This window comes from Cebus imitator, unplaced genomic scaffold (genome assembly GCF_001604975.1).
Source record: "Cebus imitator isolate Cc_AM_T3 unplaced genomic scaffold, Cebus_imitator-1.0 Scaffold375, whole genome shotgun sequence".
NCBI classification, from domain to species: Eukaryota; Metazoa; Chordata; class Mammalia; order Primates; family Cebidae; genus Cebus; species Cebus imitator.
This window is the reverse complement of record NW_016107690.1, coordinates 1,622,612-1,634,929: the sequence shown is the minus strand read 5'-3', so window position 1 is coordinate 1,634,929 and position 12,318 is coordinate 1,622,612. Positions and strand designations below refer to the sequence as shown.

The 12,318-nt window shown below is 56.6% G+C and overlaps 1 protein-coding gene and 1 pseudogene across 1 annotated transcript; one reads left to right on the top strand and one right to left on the bottom strand.

The window, feature by feature from the left end:
• Window positions 1-2,261: 2,261 nt before the first annotated feature.
• On the top strand, window positions 2,262-3,086 carry LOC108288509 (annotated as a pseudogene).
• Window positions 3,087-7,122: 4,036 nt separating this feature from the next.
• On the bottom strand, window positions 7,123-12,084 carry DIRAS1 (DIRAS family GTPase 1). Its single transcript, XM_017507467.1, has 2 exons — window positions 11,972-12,084; window positions 7,123-8,835 (listed from the first exon to the last, which is right to left on the bottom strand). The coding sequence occupies exon 2, from the start codon at window positions 8,764-8,766 to the stop codon at window positions 8,170-8,172; it is 597 nt and encodes a 198-aa protein (XP_017362956.1). The 5' UTR covers window positions 8,767-8,835; window positions 11,972-12,084; the 3' UTR covers window positions 7,123-8,169.
• Window positions 12,085-12,318: the final 234 nt, after the last annotated feature.

Genomic DNA, 12,318 nt, shown 5'->3' with positions numbered 1-12,318 from the left:
TTTGAGACCAAGTTTTGCTCTTGCTGCCCACGATGGAGTGCAATGGTGCTATCTCAGCTCACTGCAACCTCCACCTCCTGGGTTCAAGCAATTCTCCTGCCTCAGTTTCCCAAGTAGCTGGGATTACAAGCATGCGCCACCACACCTGGCTAATTTCGTATTTTTGGTAGACATGGGGTTTCTCCATGTTGGTCAGGCTGGTCTCAAACTCCTGATCTCAGGTGATCCACCCATCTCGGCCTCCCAAAGTGCTGGGATTACAGGCGTGAGCCACCGCGCCCAGCCAATTTTTGTATTTTTAATAGAGGTGGAGTTTCGCCACGTTGCTCAGGCTGGTCTCGAACTCCTGACCTCGGGTGATCCACCCACCTTGACATCCCAAAGTGCTGGAATTACAGGCGTGAACCACTGGGCCTGGCCGCTTGTTTTTGTTTTTTGAGTTTTCATTGTTGTTGATGATGTTGTTTAGAGATAGATGTCACTCTTTCGCCAGGCTGGAGTGCAGTGGCAGGATGTCAGCTCACTGCAACCTCCACCTCCCGGTTCAAGCAAATCTCCTGCCTCAGCCTCCTGAGTAGCTGGGATTACAGGCACCCAGCACCATGCTGGCTAATTTTTGTGTTTTTAGTAGAGACGGGGTTTCACCATGTTGGTCAGGCTGGTCTCAAACTCCTGACTTCGTGATCCGCCTGCCTTGACCTCCCAAAGTGCTGGGATTACAGGCGTGAGCCACCGTGCCTGGCCTAGCCTGTATTTTTTAATGGTTAACATTTTTTCCAAAACACTAGAGCAGTTGAAAGTATTCAAGAATTGAAAAAAATATTGAATTCAAACTCACAATGTCATATATCTTTTTACAATGTCATAACTCAGTTTCTTTATGTCCAAACAGACTTTATTATAATTTTACTGTCCTAGTTTTAGTAGAAACAAATTCTACTAAATCATCAGTCATATTTTCAAAATCAACTTCTGGAAAAAAATCAACTACTAAAAATGCATACACATATATAAGATGATGGGCCGGGCGTGGCGGCTCACACCTGTAATCCCAGCACTTTGGGAGGCTAAGGCAGGTGGGTCATTTGAGGTCAGGCGTTCAAGATCAGCCTGGCCAACATGGTGAAACCCCATTTCTACTAAAAATACAAAAATTAGCCAGTCATGATGGCAGGTGCCTGTAATCCCAGCTACTCAGGAGGCTGAGGCAGGAGAATCGCTTGAACACGGGAGGAGGAGGTTGTGGTGAGCCGAGATCTCACCACTGCACTCCAGCCTGGGTAACAAATTGAGGCGGTCTCAAAAAATAAGAACATATATACAGATGCTTAAATATTTGCTATATGTACACACACACATTTTCCCTTTTGCCTGAGGCTCTCAGGGGAATGCTGCATCTTGTCTTTATTTGAGATTTTAATATTTTGTTCAAAGAAGTTTTTTTGTGCTCACATCATTTTTTTAAAATATTGCATTAGGGCCAGGTTCAGTGCCTCATGCCTGGAATCCCAGCAGTTTGAAAGGCCAGTATGGGCAGATTGCTTGAAGCCAGGGGTTCAACACCAGGCTGGCCAACATAGTGAGATCCTGTCTCTACTAAAAATACAAAAAAATAAAAATTAAGCCGGGTACGGAGGCTCACGCCTGTAATCCCAGCACTTTGGGAGGCTGAGGCAGGCGGATCACAAAGTCAGGAGATCAAGACCATCCTGGCTAACACGGTGAAACCACATCTCTACTAAAAATACAGAAAATTAGCTGGGCATGGTGGCAGGTGCCTGTAGTTCCAGCTACTCAGGAGGCTGAGGCAGAAGAATCGCTTGAACCTGGGAGGCAGAGGTTGCAATGAGCGGACATTGTGCCACTGCACTCTAGCCTGGGTAACAGAGTGAGACTCTGTCTCAAAAAATAATAAAAATTAAAATTATAAAAAAGAAGTAGCGGCCAGGCGCAGTGGCTCACGCCTGTAATCCCAGCACTTTGGGAGGGCGAGGTGGGCAGATCACAAGGTCAGGAGTTCAAGACCAGCTTGGCCAATATGGTGAAACCCTATCCTCTACTAAAAATACAAAAATTAACTGGGCATGGTGGTGCAGGCCTGTAATCCCAGCTACTCCAGAGGCTGAGACAGGAGAATCACTTGAACCTGGGAGGCGGAGGTTGTATTGAGCCGAGATCTCGCCATTGCACTCTACCCTGGGTGACAGAGTGAGACTCCGCCTTAAAAAAAAAAAACTGCATAGCTCTTTCCTTGTCTAACGCAGCCATGGCTGGTGGTCCCAAGAAGCATCTGAAGCGGGTGGCAGCTCCAAAGCATTGGATGCTGGATAAATTGACCAGCGTGTTTGCTCCTCGTCCATCCACCAGTCCTCACAAGTTGAGAGAGTGTCTCCCCCTCATCCTTTTCCGAAGGAACAGACTTAAGTATGCCCTGACAGGAGATGAAGTAAAGAAGATTTGCATGCAGCGGTGCATTAAGATCGATGGCAAGGTCCGAACTGATATAACCTACCCTGCTGGTTTCATGGATGTCATCAGCGTTGACGAGACGGGAGAGAATTTCCGTCTGATCTATGACATCAAGGGTCGCTTTGCTGTAACATCGTATTACACCTGAGAAGGCCAAGTACAAATTGTGCAAAGTACGAAAAATCTTTGTGGGCACAAAAGGAATCCCTTATCTGGTGACTCATGATGTTCGCACCATCCGCTACCCTGATCCCCTCATCAAGGTGAATGATACCATTCAGATTGATTTGGAAACTGGCAAGGTTACTGATTTCATCAAGTTTGACACTGGTAACCTGTGTATGGTGACTGGGGGTGCTAACCTGGGAAGAATTGGTGTGATTACCAACAGAGATAGAGGCACCCTGGATCTTTCGATGTGGTTCATGTGAAAGACGCCAATGGCAACAGCTTTGCCACTCGACTTTCCAATATTTTTGTTATTGGCAAGGGCAACAAACCATGGATTTCTCTTCGCCGAGGAAAGGGTATCCGCCTCACCATTGCTGAAGAGAGAGACAAAAGACTGGCAGCCAAACAGAGCACTGGGTGAAATGGTCCCTGGGTGATATGATAGATCTTTATGGGTAATTATAAATCATTTGGCATGATTTAAAAAAAAACTGCATAAACCACACACACATACTCACACACTCAGATGAGTGTGGGGGCTGGATGAAGGGCGCATCGGACCTTCTCGTACCTTCCCGTGAATCAACAATTATTTATAAATATTTTAAAAATTGTATTTAAGACTGGCCTCCTGTAACCTTTTTTTTTTTTTTTTTTTTTTTGAGAAAGAGTCTTGCTCTGTAGTCCAGGGTAGAGCGCTGGAGTGCAGTGGCGCCATCTTGGCTCACTGCAACCTCCCCCTCCCAGGTTCAAGCAACTCTCCTGCCTCCGCCTCCCAAGTACCTGCCATTACAGGTGAGCGCCACCACGCCAGGCTAATTTTTGTACTTTTAGCAGAGACGGGGTTTCATCATGTTGGTCAGGTTTGGCCCCGTGTCCCCACCCAAATCTCAAGTTGAGTTGCAGTCCCCTGTTGGAGGAGGTACCTGCTGGGAGGCGGTTGGATCATAACCGTGGATCCCTCCTGAATGCTTTAGCGTCGCCCCCTCAGTCCTGTTTCGTGATAGAGTTCTCGCGAGATCCCGTTATTCCTGCACGAATGGTTTAGCACCACCCCTCAGTCCTGTCTCGTGATAGAGTTCTCGCGAGATCCCATTGAACCTTCACGAATGGTTTAGCACCACCCTTCAGTCCTGTCTCAGGCTAGAGTCTCGCGAGATCCCGTTGAACCTTCACGAATGGTTTAGCACCACCCCTCAGTCCTGTCTCGGGATAGAGCTCTCGCGAGAGTTCTCGTGAGAGTTCTCGCGAGATCCTGCTGATACTTCACGGAAGGTTTAGCACCACCCCCTCAGGCTGTCTCGGGATAGAGCTCTCGCGAGATCCTGTTGATCCTTCACGAATGGTTTAGCACCACCCCGCAGGCCTCTCGATAGAGTTCTCGCGAGATACCGTTGAACCTTCAAGAATGGCTTAGCACCACCCCTCAGTCCTGTCTCAGGCTAGAGTACTCGAGAGAGTTCTCGCGAGATCCTGCTGTTACTTCACGGAAGGTTTAGCACCACCCCTCAGTCCTGTCTCGGGATAGAGTTCTCGCGAGATCCCATTGAACCTTCACGGAAGGTTTAGCACCACCCACTCAGTCCTGTCTCGGGATAGAGTTCTCGCCAGATCCCGTTGATCCTTTAGGGAAAGATGTAGGACCACCCACTCAGTCTGGTCTCGCGATAGAGATCTCGCGAGATCCCGTTGTTTAAAAGTGTGTGGCTCCTCCTCCTCCTCCTCCCCACCCAGGTGCACCTGCTTCAGCCAAGACTGTAAGTTTCCTGCAGCTGCGGCAGAAGCAGCTGCTGCCGTGCTTCCTGTACAGGATGTGGAACCATGAAACAATTAAATTAAACCAATTAAAGCTTTTTTCTCTATCAATTACCTGTGTCAGATATTATTAGAGTTTCACTCTTGTCGCCCAGACTGGAGTGCAATGGCGAGATCTCATTCACCGCAACCTCCGCCTCCTGGACTCAAGCAATTCTCCTGCCTCAGCCTCCCAAGTAGCTGGGATTACAGGCTTCCGCCACCACGCCTGGCTAATTTTTGTATTTTTAGTAGAGGGTTTCTAACAGGGTTTCGCCACGTTAGCCAGGCTGGTCTCGAACTCCTGACCTCAGGTGATCCACCCGCTTCAACCTCCCAAAGAGCTAGGATGACAGGCAAGAGTCACTGCACCCAGTCTGGGTATTTCTTTATAGCATTTTGAGAATGGACGAATACAGTCCCCTCTGCTCCAACACCACTGGGCCCTGCAAGGAAATTGCCCAAGTTCACACAAAGTCCAGCTGTGAGGATGTCCCCAGCTAATGTGCACAGAGTGAATCTGGAAACTGAGGCCCTAAAAAGAAGCTGAACAAGAAATCTCCAAGCACAGTCCCAGACGGAACCTGCCTCACCTCCCATGCTGCATGTCCTCACCCCGCCCCCTCCACCGCCCCACCACCATCCCAATCCTCACGTCCTCCACCCTCCATCCCCATCCTGCACCTCCCCACCCTTCTGGATCCTTTGCAGGTGGTGAGCTGACACCCCACCCCCACCACAGAGACAGGGCACCACGCTGGTGGGGAATGCAGGATCCACTTCTTTATTGCAGAAAGACTATGTCTAGAGCAAAGGCTACACAGACCCCATGATGGGGGGTGGGGGCACCCACATGCAGGGGGAGAGGGGGTAGGGGCGGGTCACAGCAAGCGTGGCCTGGCACAGTCCCCAGCACCAGGGATGCCCAGGCAGGACGGGCCAGCGGCCAGGGCAGGCTCGGACACCCCTCCTATGGCAGATCCCCTCTCTCCCCAGGGTCGGGGCAGGGCCTGGGGTGGGAGAGGCCTAGAGGTGGGCAGGGCCCCAGGGAGATTGTGCTATCAGGGTGTGTCCCTGAGAAAGGGCCGCAGACCCCTGCCCAGCCTCACTCTCTCCAGCACCTTCAGAGCCCAGAAGCCACTGCCAGGGCAAGAGAGGAGGCGATGTCAGCTGCTGGTGGGCCCTGGGCCAGCCCAAGTGTTGGGGGGACCCAGCTCTGCTCAGACACGATACCAGCTCTTCTGGGAGCCCCGGTCCACGTGCTGGATAGCAACACACATGCACGCACGCACACTCCCCCTTTCTGAGTGTGTCCAGTAAACATTTGTTGAGTAAACACTTACATGAACACAGAGGAAAACAAACATGCTTGTACCAAGTCAGACACGAGCAATCTGTTACCTACGTAGTCCCACCTGGCCACATGACTACAGAGACACAGGTGTGCACGCTCTCTGTCTCTCTCTCTTTCTCCACAAAAGCACATACACACACACACACACTGTTTCCTCACACACAATAAGACCAACACCTCCACCTCGCCTTCCCTGGCTGACTTACCTGCTGTGTTCTGAGCCCCCCTATGGAGAGATCCACATGACACAGATCAAAAGGCAACTTCCAGCCAACAGCCAGCAAGGAACCGAGGTCCTCAGTCTTGCAACAGCAAGGAACTGAATGCTGCAACAACCACACGAGCTGGGAAGAGGCAGATCCTTCCCCCGTCAGGCCCTCAGATGAGACCTCTGCCTGGCCCATGCTTTGATTGCAGCCTCCTGAGATTCCCAAGTAGAGGACCCAGCAAACCTGCTCCCGGGCTCTTGACCCACAGAATCTATGAGACAATAAACGTGTCATTTCTGGTTGCTACGTTTGTGGTCATTTGTGGGGATTTTTGATTGGTTGTTTGTTTTAGAGAGACCGAGTCTCACTCTGTGGCCCAGGCTGGAGTGCAATGGCATGATCTCAGCTCACTGCAACCTCCACCTCCTGGGTTCAAGCGATTCTCCTGCCTCAGCCTCCCAAGTAGCTGGGACTACAGGCACCTGCCACCACACCCAGCTAATTTTTTGTATTTTTAGTAGAGACGGGTTTCACTGTGTTAGCCAGGATGGTTTCAATCCCCTGACCTCGTGATCCACCTGTCTCGGCCTCCCAAAGTGCTGGGATTACAGGCATGAGCCACCAGGTCTGGCCGATTGTGGTCATTTATTACACAGCAATAGGTGACTGATACCAATCAGGGACTGAAAGTCACATTGCTATAGAGTCACGTTGCTATACAGTGGGACACAGATTGTGTCCCTCAATCAGGACAAACACAGTTACAGGTAAATGCTCTCTCAGATAAGCCGTATCACCCACTCCCAAAAATATAGTCATGCTCGTAGAGGCACAAAGAGTCACACAGACACATCACAAGTATCCAGTCCTGTTGACAACCACACACCTCTTGTTGACTACCCACCTCTCTGTATACCCTACACCACTAGTACACACACGGAGTGCCACAAAAACATACCGTCCCGACAGACACACACAGGTGCCACGCAGATGCACTTAGATGCAAGTCACCCATCCACGAACCCCAGGCTGCACAAATACACCCTTCCTCGTGTATGTCGGACACAGCCCTGTGGGGTCACATGAGTGTGGGGTCGTTCAGACCCTCTCACAAAAACACCCAGAACCTCACAGCTGCAGACACCCCCTGACTCCAGGATACCACCTTTCTGGGCGGGCCCTGCTCTCTGGGGCACGGGTGGTGGGAGGAAATGGGCGGAGCAGAGCTCTGCCCGGAGCCCCCTCGGATTCCACTGATGTGGGGTCCCATCGGCTGTCCCCTCACGGGGGTGTCATTGATGTCTCTCTGGCCAGGGCCCCAGGCACCCCCTCCCAAGCACCCCAGGACCCCACCCACCACACGTCGCTAATGTCTCTGTCTCGGTGAAAGAGGCAGGTCCCCGGATGGGCGGGGTCTGGGAAGCCCCTCCACATCCACGGTGCCTCCCGATGGGGCAGTTGTGCTGTGGCTGTGGCTGTGGCCGGTCCCAGGGGTGGGATTCGGAGCTGGCAGGGGCACTGCTGCAGGCCCTGCGGTTATTGCCTGGTGGCCTGAGGCCCATCCCGCAGGCCCCACATCCCCCGTGTGAGGACAGGGGAGAGGGGGCGTTCTGGGACGGGGGGGAGGGGAGGGGGCAGGGCACAGGTCAGAGGTCATGAGGGGCCGGGTCGGCTTGAGTGTATGTTAACACCAAATAGGAGAAAGAAAAAAAAAATCTGAGGCTGATGTACATTTTGAACTCCCCCCTCCCCCAGAAGGTCACAGTGATCAAATGTGGGGGACATACAGGTGTGGTGGGGACGCCCCAGGGAAAGAGATGGAGATGGGGAAACGCAGCCTCCTCTGGTCCCGGCGGGAACAAGGAGCTCCTCTTGCCGGCTCCCCGTCCCGTTTGCCCATCTGCAGGACAAGGGGGCCACCTCCGGCTCTTGGTTTTGGGGGTACAGACAGAACAGGAGGGTGGGGAAGAGAGAGCAGGGCAGGAAGAAGAGCCTCAGCCCTGCCTCGGGGCGGTCAGGGGCAGCGGAGAGGGGGCAGCCTCGGTTTCCCCAGCCGAGGTGTCGGAGGAAGGATGAGAGAAGAGGAGGAGGCAGAAGAGGGTGTGGGGGAGGTGGGGGGGCGGGGGGCCGGGGCCAGTGCGGGTGGGCGGCGGGCAGGCGGGCGTTCCGGGCTCACATGAGGGTGCATTTGCCCTTGACGCGGTCTGTCCTCTTCTGCTTCCCGGAGCGTTTGCCGTCGATGTTGAGGCTCATGTTCCGGCGCGTCTCCAGCGTCAGCAGCTCCTGGAAGAGCTCCTTCACGTTGTAGTTCATCTTGGCCGAGGTCTCCATGAAGGCGCACTTCCACTCCTGGGCCACCGCCTGGGCCTCGCGCGTGTCCACCTCCCGCTGCGTCTCGTCACACTTGTTGCCCACCAGCATCACGGGGATGTCCTCCACGCTGCCCTTGATCTGCACGATGAGCTTGTAGATGGGGCCCAGCTCCTCCAGCGACTGCTTGCTGGTGACAGAGAACACCAGGATGAAGGCGTGGCCCTTGGAGATGGAGAGGCGCTGCATGGCGGGGAACTGGTGGCTGCCCGTGGTGTCTGTGATCTGCAGCGTGCACACGCTCTTGTCACAGCTGATCACCTGCCGGTAGGTGTCCTCGATGGTGGGGATGTAGGTGTCTCGGAACGTGCCCTTCACGAAGCGCAGCACCAGCGAGCTCTTGCCCACGCCGCCCGCCCCGAACACCACCACGCGGTAATCGTTGCTCTGCTCTGGCATCTTCCCCGCGGCGGGTGGGGGGCCGGGGCCGGGAGGGCTGGTGCCGGCTGCGAGAACCCCAGACCGAGCCTGTGCGGAGAGGAGGGTCAGACGTAAAAGGCCACCCAGGCTGGAGGGGACAGCCCCACACCCCCGGTTAAGGGAGGAGGAGGACAGGGCAGCTTCTCAGAGGAGGTGGCCGCCGTGCCTCCTGCGTCCCCGAAAAGGCCCATCTGCTCGCCTCCGCTGACTTTGCAGTCCTGTCCCGCGGGCGGGCACACAGCCAGCACCCTTTGCTTACCTCCCCCTGACAAAATCTGGGGCCTGAGCTTCCCTGGAGGACGCTGAGCTACAAGAGGCATGGGAGATGCCAGGAAACCCACGAAACTCCTTCCCAGGTGTCGGCGTCCCTTCCCGGCTGTGCTGGCTTCTCCCAGGCTAGCAGGCCTGGCTTCCACCTCTCGCTGCACACCTGCCTGGCTCTGAGAGCCTGCTGACCCGTCCTGCCACCCCAAGCCTGTTTGGTGCCTGTCTCCACCAACCATGGGTCCCTGCTCTTCCCTCAACCTGGAGATGGCTAACCCTCGTGAGAGCCGCCCGTGGTCGGGTGTTTAAGATGCAGGTGTCAGGCCTGCAGCCCTAGCTGTGACGAATATGATGAATTGGTCGGTCAGGGCTATAGCCCTGGGAACTCGTATTTTATTTTATTCTTCTCATTTTTTTAAGACCAAGTCTCACTCTGTGACCCAGGCTGGAGTGCAGTGGTGCGATCTCAGCTCACTGCAACCTCTGCCTACTCAGTTCATGCAATTCTCCTGCCTCAGCCTCCCGAGTAGCTGGAACTACAGGCGTCTGCCACCACACTCGGCTAATTTTTGTATTTTTAGTAGAGACAGGGTTTCATCACCTTGGCCAGGCTGGTCTTGTTCTCCTGTCCTTGTGATCTGCGCCTTACCCTCCCAAAGTGCTGGAGTTACAGGCTTGAGCCGCTGTGCCCAGCTAATTTTTGTATTTTTAGTAGAGACAGGGTTTCACCATGTTAGCCAGGCTGGTCTTGAACTCCTGACCTCAGGTGATCCTCCTGCCTGGGCCTCCCAAAGTGCTGGGATTCTGGGCATGAGCCACCATGTCCAGCTGGAAGTTGTATTTTTTTCAAGCTGCTCTCCCCGCCATAAATGGGATCCTGAGGCTGGGAGTCCAATAACCACAGTTGGAGAATCGGAGCACTGATTCCCAATAGCAGCCCCAGGGAGGCAGGCCCCTGCAGCCCAGGTGGGATGCCAGAATACAAAACTAGAAACTGAAGAGGAAAATCCCTGCTCCCTAAACTCTAAAACCAAACTATGGCCTGGTGTGCCCTAGGGCCCCCCCTCCCCGTTTAGGTCTGATGGATCCTTAGGAATAGCGCTCCCTGGGAGGGGGGTCCTCTTAGCCCCTCTCTTCGCTCTTGGGCTCAGAGAGGTCCAGCAGCCTCAGGAGGTCACACAGCACGGCGGATCCTGAAATGATGGAGGCGGGGGAATAACCCTGGGGGGAGGGCAGGTGGCTTTTCTCCAGAATCGATATCCTCCCCTCCCCTTCCTCCTGCTTCCAGTCTCCGGGGGGCAGGGGGTCCCCAGCAAGGTATTCTACAGTGGGAGAGAAGGAGGCCCCAGTTTCTACCCGCTGCACTTAGGGTGGAGGTGTGTTTATGGGGAGGGCACAGCCGTTGCCTGGGACTCTGCGGTTTGAACCTAAACAGGCCAATTCAAGTCCCTAAGCCTCCGTTTCCTCTTCTGTGAAATGCAAGCCACTGTTGCGACAGGTAAGGTGACAAGGTGGAGGGGGCGTAGGCCGTGGCGGGTACAGCGGAGACCCCATTACTATTGTGATCACAATCGCTGTGCCAGTTGGTTGCAAAGGCACCTTCCGGATGATGAAGGGTAACAGATTTGCCAGAAAAAGAAAACAGGATGATGACAGCCTCAGCTGACAGCCCGCAGTTGTGACGAGCCAGGCAAACTTCTGGGCGCCTGGGCAATGCTAACTCATGGGATTGGCTGCCGGATTTGTGGACTACATGCATAGTAATTCATTCGGAGGAGGCTGGGGGTGCTGGGGAGGAGGGGGGGAGGCGGCCGGCTCTGCAGACCCTGCCCTTTCCTGGGTGGGTGCCCCGAGAGGCAGGCACGCTGCCGTGCGGAGAGACGCCACCAAGACGGGCCTGGGGTCCTGATGGCCGTGGGTTCTGTGGCCCCAGACCCAGGCTTCGCCTTGCTGTGGACACTGAAGCTCCAGCCTCGTCAGCACCACTGTCCTCCCCACCAGCCCTGCTGGGTCTGGAATCCCTGACTAGGACGAGCTTCCCGAAGCCCACGCCACCTCCACCTCCTCCTCCTCTTCCTCCTGGGGGTTGCAGGTGGAGGGAGAGGGTCCCGGGCACGGAGGCAGGAGCCAGGGGGGCTGGCTCAAGGTCACAGAGCAGGGGGGTGGGGGCACACAGCAGGGCTGGAAGCCCGCCTTGCTTGGCTACACTCCCAGGTTCCCACCTGTGCGGGACAGCCCACCCCCAGACACCGAGGCTGGGCCAACCTACCCCAGCCCTGGCTCCTGGCCGCGCAAGGAGTGGTGGGGGGAGAGGGCGGGGGTGTCAAAACCAGCTCAGGGTCAGAAAAGCAGAGAGAGCCAAGACCCAGGAATCTATCTGGGGGGCACCCCTGACCAAGGGTGGGGAGGGGGTCTCACCCACCACCGCCTGATCCTGATGAAGGGTTTGATGGGGAAAGGGCCTGCTCTGGGGGGGCCGAGGGCGCAGAGGGGGGCCAGCCCGGGGTGCGCCCCTGCGCTAACGAGGACCTCCGTGGTGGGGAGGAGGAGCCGACCCCGGGGAGGGGGCGCCGAGGGAGGGGCCTGGCTGGGCAGCGGGGCGGAGGGCTGAGTGGGTGAGCAGCTGCGGGAGACAGGAGGCCCTGCTGGGGGGCCCGATGTGGAGAGGGGCGGCGGGGGGGCCTCGGCGGGGTCGGGGGGCTCCGGGTGGGGGAGGGGAGGCGGCGGGAGCTGTCCAAGGTGAGCCGCGGAGGGGCGGGCGGGATGGGGCGGGGGGCCCCCCCGGAGCCCGGCGGGGAGGAACCGGCCCCGGGTCCCGGGAGGGTGCGGCCGGGACAGAGGAGAGGCGCGCGGCGGGGAGGACGCCGGCGAGGGGGCGCTGCGCAAGGACCCCCGCCCCGCCCCGCCCCGGGCCGCCTACCTGGGCCCGCTGGTCCCTGCGGCGCCGCGGCCGCTGCTCCTGCCCGCTCCGGTGTCCGCTGGCGCCGCCGCCCCCCGCCCGCCCGCCGGAGCCGCCGCAGTCGCGCCCGCGCCGTCCCCGCCCCGCCGCGCTCCGCCCCGCCCCGCCCCGCCCCGGGGACCCGCGCCCACGGGGCCCGCGCAGCCACCCGGCCAAGGTCACCGCCGCCGCCCGCGGGACCCCGGGCCGCACCCCGCCGCCACCACCACGTCCCCCCGCCCGCGCCCCGCTGGGGGTGGGTCGCCAGCACCCGGGCCCCCCGCCCTGCCACGTGGCCACCGGAGCCCTCCCTGCGGGTGGGAGCGGGG

Coding starts and splice junctions, on each gene's coding strand:
- DIRAS1 (XM_017507467.1), bottom strand. CDS start 8,766: ATGCCAGAGCAGAGCAACGATTACCGCGTGGTGGTGTTCGGGGCGGGC.